Source organism: Austrofundulus limnaeus, unplaced genomic scaffold (assembly GCF_001266775.1).
Source record: "Austrofundulus limnaeus strain Quisiro unplaced genomic scaffold, Austrofundulus_limnaeus-1.0 Scaffold388, whole genome shotgun sequence".
NCBI lineage: Eukaryota > Metazoa > Chordata > Actinopteri > Cyprinodontiformes > Rivulidae > Austrofundulus > Austrofundulus limnaeus.
Genome location: NW_013952790.1, coordinates 51,056 through 65,443, shown reverse-complemented (window position 1 = coordinate 65,443; position 14,388 = coordinate 51,056). Strand labels below are relative to the sequence as shown.

Genomic DNA, 14,388 nt, shown 5'->3' with positions numbered 1-14,388 from the left:
CAGTATATGATTTAACCAGGTAGATCACCCTTAAATTTAGATTTTAATGGGAGACTTTAAAAGTGTCCCTTAAAAAGGGAGATTTTAAGTTCTAATTTTTTACCTATACATATTTATTCCACCCAATTAATGTGATTTATTTATTTTTTATTATTAGTTTTATATTGTGATATACAGTATATCATTACCGCCACTCATCATAATGTATATCGTGATATGAATTTTTTGCCAAATCGCATATTCCTACTTCCAACACCTCTGCCATGGACTTCAAGAAGTCTGGATACACTGAATTGCTGTTTGGCGGGAAGGCAAAATGCATAAGGCCTAAACCATGAACTTTCTTTACCCATTGAATGCAGCTCAGGGTCACAAGAAACTGGTGTCCCTCTCCACAGGCCAACAAGGAGAAGGAGTACACCCTGGACAGGTTACTAGTCCAACAAAGCATCACATACAGACACGCAGGACAAATGAATCTCCATTCACATACTTACAGCTAAAGTCTGCATAGATTATCCCATTTATGTAGCACAGATTTTTTTTTTATCTCTGGGGAAAAACTGAAGTACCTGAGGATTGTTTAGAGATTCTAGGCCCTCAACTTGAACTTACACTGGGAATGTAGTGTGATTATTTAATGAGACAATGCTAACCACTGTGCAGTTGTGCCCAAATAATCATATTCATGTATTTTCATCGCTGATTTTCCAAGGATGATAATTTAGGAAAATGCAAAATTTCCTAGAAAATTGCCTTGATCTAGAATTTAATCAGATGCTAACATATCAGRGCTCAATTTGAACCAATTCATCATAAAAATACAACTTACAGTGATGGGATCTGGGCTGTAGTTGTGAAGGATTACTTTGATTTCTAGCTGCACCCCTCGGACAGCAGAATAAGGCAGCCGAAGATCAATGAAGAATTCCTTACGGACGATAACTTCTAATGGTTTGCCAACACAGATTCCTTAAAGATGAGAGACAGCCCAAACATGATGAGACAATGGAAATGATTAGACTTTTAAGTGATGGTAACAAGTGAGAGTAACAAGCTCAAACTGTAGTTACACATTGCTCACCAAGAGTTTTTGACAGGCTGATGCCAGTGAACTGCCAGGTTGTGATTGAGCCTGGCAACAGAACAGCTTTCATGAACGTTGTGGACTCACTGAAACACAGAAAAGTACAAACTTTGTCAGAGGTAGGTCTAGGTCAGAGGTGCCCTAAGTGGGMCCCGTGGGCCAAAGTTGGCCCACCAAGCCATTCATTTTGGCCCACCAGCAGTTGGCCTAATTACTAGGTCATAAACCTCCAATGAGAATCATCCCGTTTAAATTCACACTTTTCGATCATCCTTCAAAGGAAGCCAATGACTATATAAGGGGCTGTAGTGCAGAGAGTTCTCACTCATGGTGCTTACTTTATTTTTAGAAATATACTCAGATTAAATATTAAATATACACTACTCACAAAAAGTTAGGGATATTCGGCTTTTGGGTGAAATTTCAGGACGAGCTTAAAATGCATTTAAACCTTTACAGGTGAACTTAATGTGTCCTTCTCTAAGCTTTTGAATGCATATATCCAACTGTTAAATATTTCATTTCCTTTTGCACAAGTTGCTGTTTTCTAATGAGGAGCTTAACGGCAAAATTCACAACAGGTGTTTGATCGACCAATAACTGTCCTGGTTCAATTAGAGCTGGTGTTTAAACAGTCGTCCTCATTATGCTGTTCACATTTTGACATCTTGAGACCAAGATGACACCTAACAATTGATCAGCAGTACCTTACCTTGCATTGGGATGCTTCAACAGGATGTTCTCAGACAGACGTGGCCACTGAGCTTAGAGTGTCACAGAGTGTCATCAGCAGGTTGCAAAAGAGATAAAGAGAGACTGGAAGAGTCACAGAAAAGTGTACAAGTGGACGTCCTTTGGCCACATCCCATGCTAATGACCACTACATTGTGAACAATGTCCTGAGAAACCAGATGATGAATGTCACTCAACTCAGGCATGGTTAAGGGAGGTGAGAGGCACCCAAGTGTCTCGTCAGACCATTCAAAACCGGTTACATCAGCATGATCTGCATGCTAGACGACCTGCAAGGGTGCCTGACCACACCACCAGGCACAGGCATCATCATCTTGCATGGGCCAGGGAGCATTTACGCCGGAACAACGGATCAGTGGGCCTCAGTGCTATTCTCTGATGAAAGTCGATTCACGCTGAGCAGAAATGATGGCTGCCAGCAATGTTGGAGACATCAAGGAGAGCACTATGCATCAGCCACTGTTGTCACCAGACGAGTTTTTGGTGGTGGCGGTGTTACAGTGTAGGCAGGTGTCTCCAGTCAGTACAGAACTGCTCTACACTTTGTGAATAGTACAGTGACAAGCCCATACTACCTGAATACTACATGAACAACACAGGCCTGATTTTCATCTTCATGGACGACAATACTCCAGCTCATTGAGGTCACATCATCAGGGAATGACTGTTGGAGACTGGTGTACCTCAAATGGAATGGACTGCAATTTCTCCAGACCTGAATCCCATTGAAAACCTGTGGGATCAACTGGGTCGCCTTGTAGAGACTCGAAACTCTGCACCCAAGAACCTCAATTACCTGAGGGCTACCCTTCAAGAAGAGTGGGATGCCATGCCCCAACAGACAATAAGTCGACTTGTGAACAGCATGAGACATCATTGTCAAGCTGTAATTGATGCTCAAGGGCACATGAATTACTGAAACGTTGAAATTTTTTGTTGTGGTGTACCCACCATTGTTGTTAACTTTTGTTCCAATAAATTGTTTGAGATAAGGAAATTACCGGTGCATTCTTCTACTTAAATGTCCTACTTTCATGATGTGATATCACTATAGTATGAACTTTTTACATTTTCCATAAAATTAACCTGAAAGCCAAATATCCCTAACTTTTTGTGAGTATTGTATATGATATTTAGATAATATTTAAGCATATTTGTAGATTTTCACATTTTATGAGACCGAAAACACTGTGGCAGAGTGGTTAGGGGAGTCGTCCTGGAACCAGAAGGTCACTGGTTTGATCCCCCGTCCAGCTGCCTCAGTTGTTGTGTCCTTGGGTAAGAAACTTCACCCCTAATGCCTCTGATGTGTGTCCCATCAGTGTATGAATTTGAGTGGCACTGATTAGTCTCCATAAATGATTGTACGTTAGCTTCATAGAGACCTAATAGAGTGCTGTGTGAATGGGTAAATGAGGACACAGATTGTAGTGTAAAGCACTTTGAGTGTCCTGGTTGGATAGAAAAGCACTATATAAGTACAGTCCATTTACCATTTAATATTTTATCGAAGTATGAAATGTCCCATGAGCCTTTGCTACTTGAGCAGATGTCGAACTTTCTCCAGCACCACTAAAACGAAAAAAGCGGGACAAAACACTGGCTGCTAGCTTGAACAAATGCAAACATGGAACGACACCATAAGTGGCACACAGACAAAAGACATTTCAAAAAGTCTTGGGAGGATGAATATTTTTACTGATATTAACTCTAAAGCCGTCTACCTTATCTGCAATCAGTCTGTTGCTGTTATAAACGAGTACTACATACGTTGTCACTATGAGATGAAGCATCCAGCGTTTTCACAGTACAAAGGTGGTGCCCGAAGAAACAAGACCGCCAACTTGCTAGCTAAACGCTGTTCTCAACAAGGTGCTCTTACATGGCCCTCGACAGCCCAGGACAGCATGACAAGGGCCAGCTTTGAGATTTCTGCGCTTATTGCCCAGACTGGAAGATCGTTTTCAGTGGGAGATTTTATTAAGGAATGTCTGTCCACAGYTGCTGTGTTTATGTGCCTGTCTCAAGTGAGAACTTTTTCTCAAATCAGCCTCTCCTGAAATACTGTGACATGTCACATTGAGGATGTGTCTCGTGATATTAAGGAGCAGTTTAAAGATAAAACCTGTAAATTTATTGCATTTTCTTTGGTGTGTGATGTGTGATGAGAGTACGGATGTTTCGGACTCGGTGCAACTTCTGCTCTTCATACGGGGAGTGAATGAAAATATGGAGATTACACAGGAGCTGGCTGGATTTGAAACACTGTGCAACACAACAAAAAGTGAAGATTTGTTTACAACAGTTGAGCACGTGCTGGATACAAATGTGCTGAGCTGGGAGAAAATGGTCGGAATAATGACAGATGGAGCACCTGCKATGGTTGGGAGGAAAGCAGGTCTCGGCACACTAGTTTCTCATAAGGTTGCCCAGTGCAGAGGTAAGGTAGCAAAATACCACTGCATCCTTCATCAAGAACAACTCTGCGCCAAATCACTTGGCTTGGGGGACGTGGTACACAGAGTTATTGCAATTATAAATTGCATACACTCAAAAGCTCTGTCACACTGACAGTTCAGGACTCTTCCGGAGGAGGTGGACTCAGATACAAAGAGGTGCTGTACCATCAAGAGGTGTGGTGGCTGAGCTAAGGGAAAGTCCTCAAAAGATTTTTTGAGCGGTGTCATGCCATCACGGAGTTTCTTAAAAGCAAGAACAGCGACACTCAAGTCCCCTCAGATGACAAGTTGTTTTGTGACATTGCTTTTATGGTGGACATAACTGAGCAGCTCAACATCCTGAATATTCAGCTTCATGGAAATAAACAGGTCATCACAGAACTGTTTGACCATGTAAAGGACTTCAGGTCAAAGTTACAGCTCCTCTGTCGACATCTGTCAGCTGGGGAGTAATTACTATAAATATGTGCATGTGTGTTTGTGTATGTGTACCATATTTTTCAGACTATAAGCCGCAACTTTTTTCCTGAACTTTGAACCATGCAGCTTATAGACTGGTGCGGCTTATACATGGAATTTTTCTTCAGCCACCAGGGGGCTCTTATGCTTCATTTACTTCAACTACTCGCTTCAAAAAAAGAAAGGAAAAAAATGAAGAAAAAAGCTATCGCTTCCAGAGCCGACTGTTGACCAGGAAGCAGTGATTTAAAGATAGTCAATGGCCAAAAACTCTAAAAAGGGGATAAAACAGACATTTTTCACGGTGGAATCTGACTGATAAAAACTTTGGAGCTTAATCCAGGACCAGTTTGTGAATAAACGTCGAGTGAAGAGCCGCAGACTTTTTTCCTCATTGCACTCCCCAGGGAAGGAATCCCATGCAGTGATGTATACTGGAGCGGGAGGGCTTTCCCATCACAGCTTCAGAGCCAGCATTACCCCGGGAGGACAGCACAGAAAGCAGCACTGAACAGATACCGCTGTGTGACGCAGCTTTTCTCAGCTTGTTTAACTCCGACACTGAAGAGGACTTCGCTGTTTTCAGTGCGCTGGAGGAAGATGAATGAGACATTTTGTTGGACCAGAAACTGTTAAAGAAAACTACCAAAATAAGGTCAGTTAAATGAACCGTATTCCTCCGAACTTTAATTCCTAAAGGTTTGCTTTTTATGTTTTGATGTTGAATTCTCTCTTCTTCTTTTTTTTACGGCAAATTTAGGTGTACTGTTTTTTTTATGTTGGGGGTGCGGCTTATAGTCTGGTGCGGCTTATATGTTAATGTTCGCAGATTTTTATTTAAAAATGGCGGGTGCGGCTTATAGTCCGGTATGGCTTATAGTCAAAAAAATACGGTACATAAACACAATTTGAAATGTAATAATGTCTATTACTGCAGTTTATGCAATGAGTAAGTCCTGCCTTTTTTCTCTGTTGTGGAGGGACAGTGCTGTCTGTGGTGTTTAAACTTGATGGACAAGCAGGCATAGGTGTTTGTTTTCAATATTCATATTATTTGGGTGATGATTTAATTATTAAGTGATAGTAGAGAGGAAAGTTGGCAGCATGCACTTCACGTAATAATGGTGAAATTATGGCGTTTGATATTAAGTGAAATAGGTTATTAGTAAGTGCAGAAGTACACCTGTACTTTTACACTGTTGTGTAGTTTAAATGTGTTGTTGTTTGGGGTGTATAGCTAAAAAAAGGCTCATTATTTTAATGAAAACATTTATGTTGCAACAATTGTTATGCTGTGTTGTTTGAAGACTTAGCAGCCCTTAACTTCTTCTCAGGAAACCTTGCAGACTTCCCGAGTCTGAAAGAGCTGAAACTGGTGAAAGAGAGACTGCTTGAACATGCAGCACTACTCAGGATCCTGGACTAGGAGTTTGAGTCACGCTTTGAGGACTTTTGGAAAAGTGGAGGTGACATGGAGCTGTTTTCCCAGCCATTCAACATAAATATGGACTCAGTGCCTGATCACATTCAGATGGAGCTCATTGAGTTTCAGTACGATTCTGAGCTAAACAATAAATTCATGTCATTACACCTCAAAGATTTCTACACACATCTCATCAGAAAGGTACCCAAATGTTAGGAAACATGCACAGATGATGTTATCTTTTTTTGGGAGCACTTACATCTGTGAACAGACCTTTAGTGTATTGAACCTTAACAAGTCCAGACTCAGGAGCACTCTGACGGACCCACACCTACAGGACATACTCACCCTGTCAGTGACTCAGCTGCAGCCTGATATTGAGAAGCTGATAAAAGACAAAGACCAGCTTCATGTTTCTCACTAGTGCCATATTTATGTTGTTGTTCATTTGTTTTGCTGTTCGACATGCACTTTGATATTTTGCACTACATGTACTAAAGCACTGAAACTTAGATTATCAGTTGATTATTAACCATGGGAAATGTTTTCAGCTCATTGGAGATAAAGCACTAATTTATGTGTCAAACTTTGTTTTCATTTGTAAAAGTAAATGTAGATCTAAACCGTGTTTTTGTGACAGGRTTCTGGTGTAAAGGAGTCTGAAAGATCCACCCGTCCATCATCTGCCGTTGTTGGGCACCCCTGGTCTAGATGGTGATTGTTTAAAAAAATCAATTGACCAATATGTGTTCATGTTTGGATGTGTTTGAAGGTTGTATGAATTTTACAAAAAACTCAAATGACTCACCAGTTGGGTTGTTGACAAGCTGGAAGAATGATGTCTGACCACAGCCAACTTTCAGGAAAGTTGGTACGAGAAACTATTTCATCGCTGTCCATAAAACTGTAATCATCCTCACCTAAAATGTTAAAACATCAGATGTCATTATTTCCTTTGAGAAAATGAAATGTAAATACTTTCTCCTTTCTTCTTGTTTCTGTTTCTTACTTCGAGCTAATTTAAGATTGTATTCTCTCATCTCATCTGTCTGGCTTTCCATTTCATTGCAGCACTTCAGGAAGGCATCAACACAGGCCTGACCATCCAAAATGTATTCTGCTCTCCTATCACACGTGTATGACAGTGGGATTTCCTTCATGCCATCCAAACAACACTTAGTCTGCTGTTCATTGCCTTGATATTGACTCACTGTGAAGAAAATGGAGTTGTGGTTGAAATAATGAAGTGAAGTTTAATAAATAAAAAAATAATCAAGTAAATGAGTTTTTTAAAAAGTTTTTCTCCAAACTAAATCATTAGTATAACATTAAAAAGTTTTTGGACCTTCTGATAATGTATAGCCTAACAAAGATTAAATTGATGATTCATGAAAAAGTAGGATAATACATGTGTTTTTGTTGATTCAGGTTTGTGTTTCTTACACAGGGTGGTTCTGACTTCCAATATAGTTGTGGCCCTCCTCCGTCTGGATGTTGGTTTACATTTCACCTCTAAAATGTAACAAAAATATATTTTTAATAAACCTAGAATTTGTTATACAGTACTGATAAAATTTTTAGGAGTTGAACAGTTGAAAAATGACAAGAATTCACATTTTGCACTGTTGGATCAAAAACGATTCTAAGTAAACCTTCAAAATGCAAAATGAAGAAATGGAAGTCACAAAAAAACATCTGAGTAAGCTTTTCATTTTAAACAACCATTAAGCTGAAGTAGGCTGTTCATCAGATTACAAAAAGTTTAAGACCATAGCATTTAAAAACCCAAATCTTTTCAAAAATTTGGATTCTTGTCATTTTCTGTCAGGTACCCACAGTGTCATTACCTCCTGATGACAAAAATCAAAAAATTTTTCTCTCTTTAAATGTGGTCAGATTGTTGAGCTACATAATCAAGGTCTCCTGCAGTGTGCAAATACTACTGAGGTTGGACGCAGTAAGATAGTCATTTTAAACTTGTTAAAAGATCCTTGGGGTTATGGAACAAAAAGTCAAGTGGTAGACCCAAAAGAATTTCACCGGCCCTAAGCCAGAGGATCGATATGGTTGCAGAGGTGCCAACCTGGAGCCATCCCAAATCATAATGATTGTCTCAGAGCATTTGCGGCACGCGGCGCGCGACGTGCGTTCGTTATTGGAAGTTTGTGTGCATATTTATCATCAAATYAAATCAAATAATATGGAATTTATWTCTTTAACATGACARACAATGAGCTCAATTATTAGCAAATAATGACTTCATACTACAAATATTCTGAAATGGGTGTTTATTAACAAAATTGTGGCAAACCGTACACCCCATTACATGAATGTTGAGTCTCAGACATGCATTAGGCTCATGGCTTTCAGTTTTCCTGCAGTAGCTTGTTTTGCTTTTCTGATTACTGCCTCAGGAGGGGTAGACTGATGGCAAGCCTTACCACTGACAAGCATCTTCTGCTTTTGCATTGTAAGGCTGTGCAGTGTCTGGACTCCCATTGTGGGTCTGAACTTTATTTTGTTTTTAGTGACCAGACTGAATAGCCTCTCACATGATGCAGTAGAATGAAACATAGTCAAAATGCCCATCATGACAGAGGACAGAGCTGAAAACTTCAGAAAACCGTTGCCATCTTTTAGGGTACTGATGGTGTGCCAAGTGTCATCTGCTCTGTCCTTACWGATAACATCTTGTTCAACCTGGTACAGTAGGAATTGTCGCTGGACCACATCTAGGTCACCTCCAGCAACCTGGAGCAGAACTGGATAGCGGTCCAAGAAGAACTCTAACTGTGAAAACTCCACTGACTCCCTCTTCATAACGTCTACAACTGTGGCATTGACAAGCACACTGTCTTTCAGTCTGAAGTTCTTTATCATGTAGGCCACAGAGGTCTCAAAGAATGATCTCAACCGAAGGTAGAAGTCATCAAGGCCAGAGAGAGAGGGATGCTCTTTGATGTAATTCCTGGTCTTGCTGCCCACAACCAGATTGCTGTCAGACAGCTGATTTTCCTTATTTGTGTAATCTACATCCATCAGGCTGTCAGCAGCTACAATCACAGAAGGTTTCACAAACCTAACCATCAGTTTTTTTAAGCTGGTCAAGCAGTACATGGTGGAGTTCATGTATCAAAGGCTTTTCATCCTGGAGGAACTGGTTGGGAGATTCATAGGTGGGAATAGTAGCTTGCAGGAAAAGACAGTATACATAGGACAGTTCATCATTGAAGAAAGTGTGGAGAGATCTCAGCTTAGCTGGCAGTTGCTTTTTGAAGTCCTCCTCCAGTTTTCTCATCTTCCTGCTGGCGTCCTCTTTACTTTTCTCCTCTTTCTGTAGCTTTCTCTTTCTCCCCTGTTCCTCTTGATTGAACAGGTACTTTGACAGGTCGAATTGTCCTTTAGTAGTTTTTTTCTCCTATAAAAAATGGAATTCCCAACTCAATAACAATCCATATCAACAGTGACTATACAAAGAATATGTACACACAAAACAAATGTGCTATTAGTTACCAAAACTGCTAAGGTAACATCAGTTAATTACCTGTCACTGTCACGGGCGGCCTGGGGGAGGAACTCTTGGCAGCAGTTGGCTTTTCAGAGGTTGACTTGGGCATCACCACCTTTGACTTGTCTGCAAGACATAACATAAGGCCTCATTTTCCACTGTTAAATGTTAATTAGCAATAGAAGTACATGTTATATAACCTACCCCTTTTTTGTTGACTTCACTCTCCAAGAAAAGTTTGATCGCCTGCCATTTGTCGATGAAGCAGATGCCAAGGCCTAGCCAGCGYGTTGACACAAGCTTGAGCACCTTGTGAGGCTTAAGGTCCAGGGCCAGCTGCTGGTCTGTTAAACTTTTCTGTCTGTCAGCAGACTTGTCCAGGTAATAGTAGAGGTTTATTAGTGCATCCTCCATGGTGCATMGCAAACCATGCTGTAGGCAAGCAGCTCCTTTTTTGGCAGCTAGGTGCATAAGGTGGCATGCACATCCTGACATAAATATGTGGATTCACCCTATTGATGTGACCAGCGACACCCTGATCCATGCCAGCCATCACATTGGCATTGTCAGAACAGAAAAAAGCACGTTCGCCCAAGGAATGTTTAGTTCCTTTAAGGTTTCATCAACCAGATTAAATATGTTTTGTCCACTTGATGCCACAGTCAGATCCTCAAGATCAATCTGGAAGGACTATATAAGGCCCTCAAATTCACATCTCACAATTATGGGATAGAGTTTGGTGGCATCCCTATCATTGCTGCCATCAGTTGCTAGTGAGAAGGGCTTATTTTAAATGATTTACACAACACCATCCACGTCCTGCTGGGCTAGCACATCCAAGATTGCTGTGGTTTTGGTTCTTGCAGCACTGTACTGAAATGAAATGTTCAGGATYTAAGTAACCAGCATTATCAAAATGAGACAATTATCATGTGTGTGCAGTAAACAGTGCTCAACATTAAGGATTGCTTGCTTTCCTGGGGCAAGTAAAATTAATTAACAAACGTGGAATTAAGAACTAAGACCTAGAAAAGAATTGTGTAGGAAAAATGGTGGAAAGTTGCTGTAGGACTACACTTCTCACGTAAAAAAACCATCCAGAGATAAAACATTATTTTTTTCTAACTGCAAGAGTGAGGGGAGAGAAATAAGACACGTGTTGTTGTGCTGCCTCTGCAGACCTCCGTGCTTCTCCTTGTTTAAAAAGAATTGCCTCATTGTTTTGATTTAAAACACACTAAAATTGGCTGAAATGAAGAGTAAACACTCAAAACTACACAGTAACTATAAAATCCAAACATGTTAAAAGTCACAGATCTAATTAATAAAGTCCTGCTCTCACCGGCTCTTCATTGCCACCAATCTCCATTCAAAGTTCACCACTTTTTTTTTTCTTCTTCCTGTAGAATTTTTACTTTTTGTCATATAACTTTGAGCCTCAGTCAATAAGGAGGACTGTGGGGTTATATTTTTTCGGTTTAAGAGAAAGATGAGACTGATGATGGACAGCCGTGTTTTTTCGAGATTACCGTATTTCCTGCTCACTTCAGCTGCAATGTGCATCAAAATAGAACATTCATTTTCAGAAAAAAAGTAGTAAGATATGCGATTTTATCGCAACTCTGGTTTTCCCCTTTTGACCTATCGACACAATTTAAAAACAGCTGTATAGTTTGAAGTCTCTACTTTTGACACAGTTTGTTACGGAGTCTCACAATGAGTTTCCCCCCATAACAAAATGGAGGCTCAAATCACGTGACCGACATCACTCCGACTTRGAGAATTGTTTTAAATAAAAGTTAACTAAAAACATTTAGAGTCCACAAGCTTAGAGTAGTGTTGGGCGGGTGCCCGTAAACACAACTTTTTTCCAGGCCCTACATTGATGCCCAAATGTGCAAGCTATATTTTTACTGTTTTACAGAAAAAAATACTCCCCACAATATGTTAGCTCAACCTGGCACCTCCACAAAACTTACACAGCAAGTGTTGCTACAGATTTCTCCAAACTACATAGCTTTGTTTATCAACATGACAGAAAACAAACAACATGCTAAAAGATTTTTTCTTACCTTTTTTGCAATCCCAGAGTCAGGAAACATCGCCCGAAACAAGTGGCCAGCATGGTCAGATACAGTGTTGGGAATGTTGTGTTCTGTTATGAATTTTGTGAACAAAACTTTTGTCAACTTAAACTCCATATCACTCTCCGTTCTCACAAACAGGTCAGATATCTGCTTGTTCTGAGACAGTTTGGGCATGCAGTTTATGTCCATCGGTAGCCATGTGCCTGGTAATGTCTGAAATTCCACCGTGCGCAAAAGAGAAATCGATCCAACATACAGTACAGAAGGCGTGCGAAGGAGATTTCCATGAAGCCATGAAAACTGGTATAATCCGCAAGGAACTTCTGATCGACCYTCTTTGTCGGCTTCTTCTTGGTGTGATTTGGCGGCTTTCCACTGCCAGGGTCACACGCATGACTTGGCATTGTTGTTTGCTGTAGTGTCAAATTACAATGGAGGAAAAGATGACGGACAGGCCTGCGGCCTTTTATTCACAAAGGGGGAAATGTTAGAATGCGCGTAATTGGTCAAGAGCTTGGCGCAGTAAAAGCATTGGCCAATCAGAGAGCAGCTTGGCATGATGGGGAGTTGAACCTGTGACTTTCTGGTCCCAAGTCGGCTGCTCTACCACTACACCACAGCCGCCAAAGCATCCTACATGTTCTCCTGATCTAAATCCAATTGAAAACATTTGGGGTTGGTGGCAAGGGAAGTTTACAAAAATGGACACCAYTTCCAAACAGTGGATGCCTTCCATGAAGCCATCTTCACCACTTGGAGCAAGTCTCTCTCTCTTGACTCCTAGAAATACTAGCATCAAGCATGCAGATTTTTTTTGAAGTGATGAGAATGGCAGAGCTACTCATTACTGAGTCTTTTTTGTCACATTTTAAGAGGTTTTGAGACTTTTTTTGAGATYTGCCTATTTCAGTTTTTGCCWTGCTTGCAATAAAATGCTTAGATAATTATTTTTTGTCCCACTCCCATTTCTTCTGTTTGCATTTCAAAACACTACTTTGAACCTTGTTACGATTCAACAGTGCAAAATGTGAATTCTTTTCATCTTTCAACTGGTCCTAAAATTTTGATCAGGAATGAACATAGGTTTTGTTCTGAAAATGCTTCCAAAAACACAGACATAAAATGATTATTTCTTAAATTTTCCATCATGTTGATTGCATTTATAATTTGTGAATGAATTTAACAAATATTGAAATTATAAAAAGCAACTAAAATCATCTAATCACCTTGTCTGTAGGGAGTTCCTGAAGCAGTGCTGGACTCAAACAGCAGCCCAGCATCAAAAAACACATTTAATCCGGTGCTTCCTCCACCAGGTGTGCAGCCAGTGTCATACTGCTCCACGATGTCCCACACCTGTAGTGTAGCAAAGAAACAGACCAAGTTTAGAATTACAACATTTGACATTGATAACATTCCTGATAATTCTGAATTTTTCTAATAAATATAAAAACGGCTGGCTTCATATATATTACTTTTTTCTGGGTGAGACGGTGCTTATTATTTAAYACATAAACTCCTTTGTCCACTGCAACCAGTCCCACTGTGGCACCTGGATCTCCTGTGACTTTCAGATTGTACATCTTGCGAGGTTCATAAGAGGGAACTGGTCTTGCTGATTCCAAAGTTAACTACATGTAAAGAAAATGGCAGTAAATAAATTGTAATAATGGAACATATAACTAACATCCATCCATCTTGATTCAAAGTTGCTATTTCAGTGCTATATGTCTCACCGATCCCATGCAGGAGTCTTTTACATCCACCCAAACTGAGTCTGACACCACTTCATTGTCAGTCGGATGGTAGTAGGCTATGATGCGGAATGATGGTAACATCTCTTTGGTGATAGGAAGTATGAGGGAAATAAGTGTTTGGCCTCTTGTTTGGTAACGCTCAGACTTCACCAGTTGGCCTCTGCTTGTGATCTGTGCACATAGAGCTGAATATTAGTACTTATCAAACATATCCACATAATACCCTGCACAGTTCAGATGAGAAAAGAATTATACCAGGTATGTGATGTCCTTTGTCTCAGTTGGCTGCTTATTAAGGATGAGGTTAATTTTCAGGTTATCTCCTACTTTCACTTCAGCTGTATCCACACCTGCAAAAATGAAAAGTTGCTAAGATTGTTACATCTACTGCATTCTGGTCCTTGAGGGTCACTATCCTGCATGAATGGGTGAATAACAGGCTTCAGCAGAACTTGAAGAGGTAATTTAGTCACTGAATCAGGTGTGTTAGAGRAGAGATGTGATTTTTATTTTCACTGTTAACATCACTTTTTCTGCCTAGATAATGTTATCACAGAATATACTTTACCTATGTGAATGAAGCTGTTGCTGGTGGATACATAAGGCAGAGCTGTCATATCGGCTGATGCTTGTCTTTGTTCTGAAAGCTGAGGATGATTTGTTTTTACCTGAAATTAAAACAAATACACATGTGAGCCTAAATATGTATGTTTAAAATATGGGTAAATAGACAAGTGGGTGGGTGGGTAGGTAAGTTGACAGATGGGTAGATAGATTGACTACTTTTTTAGAGAGAAACATTATCCATTGTTATAGTTGTCTCTTTTTAAACTTGATATACAAATTTCATTGTAT

General features: G+C 40.1%; 1 protein-coding gene across 1 annotated transcript in view; it reads right to left on the bottom strand.

Annotated features, from left to right (window-relative positions):
- LOC106528528 (complement C3) overlaps positions 1–14,388 on the bottom strand; it is a gene marked incomplete at its 3' end in the record, with an annotated part of 47,729 nt that overhangs the window by 6,379 nt on the left and 26,962 nt on the right. The window contains 10 exon segments of the mRNA XM_014023711.1: positions 833–972; positions 1,085–1,173; positions 6,990–7,101; positions 7,191–7,391; positions 7,625–7,693; positions 13,003–13,132; positions 13,252–13,407; positions 13,513–13,704; positions 13,789–13,883; positions 14,102–14,201. Coding sequence (XP_013879165.1) covers positions 833–972; positions 1,085–1,173; positions 6,990–7,101; positions 7,191–7,391; positions 7,625–7,693; positions 13,003–13,132; positions 13,252–13,407; positions 13,513–13,704; positions 13,789–13,883; positions 14,102–14,201 — 1,284 coding nt within the window.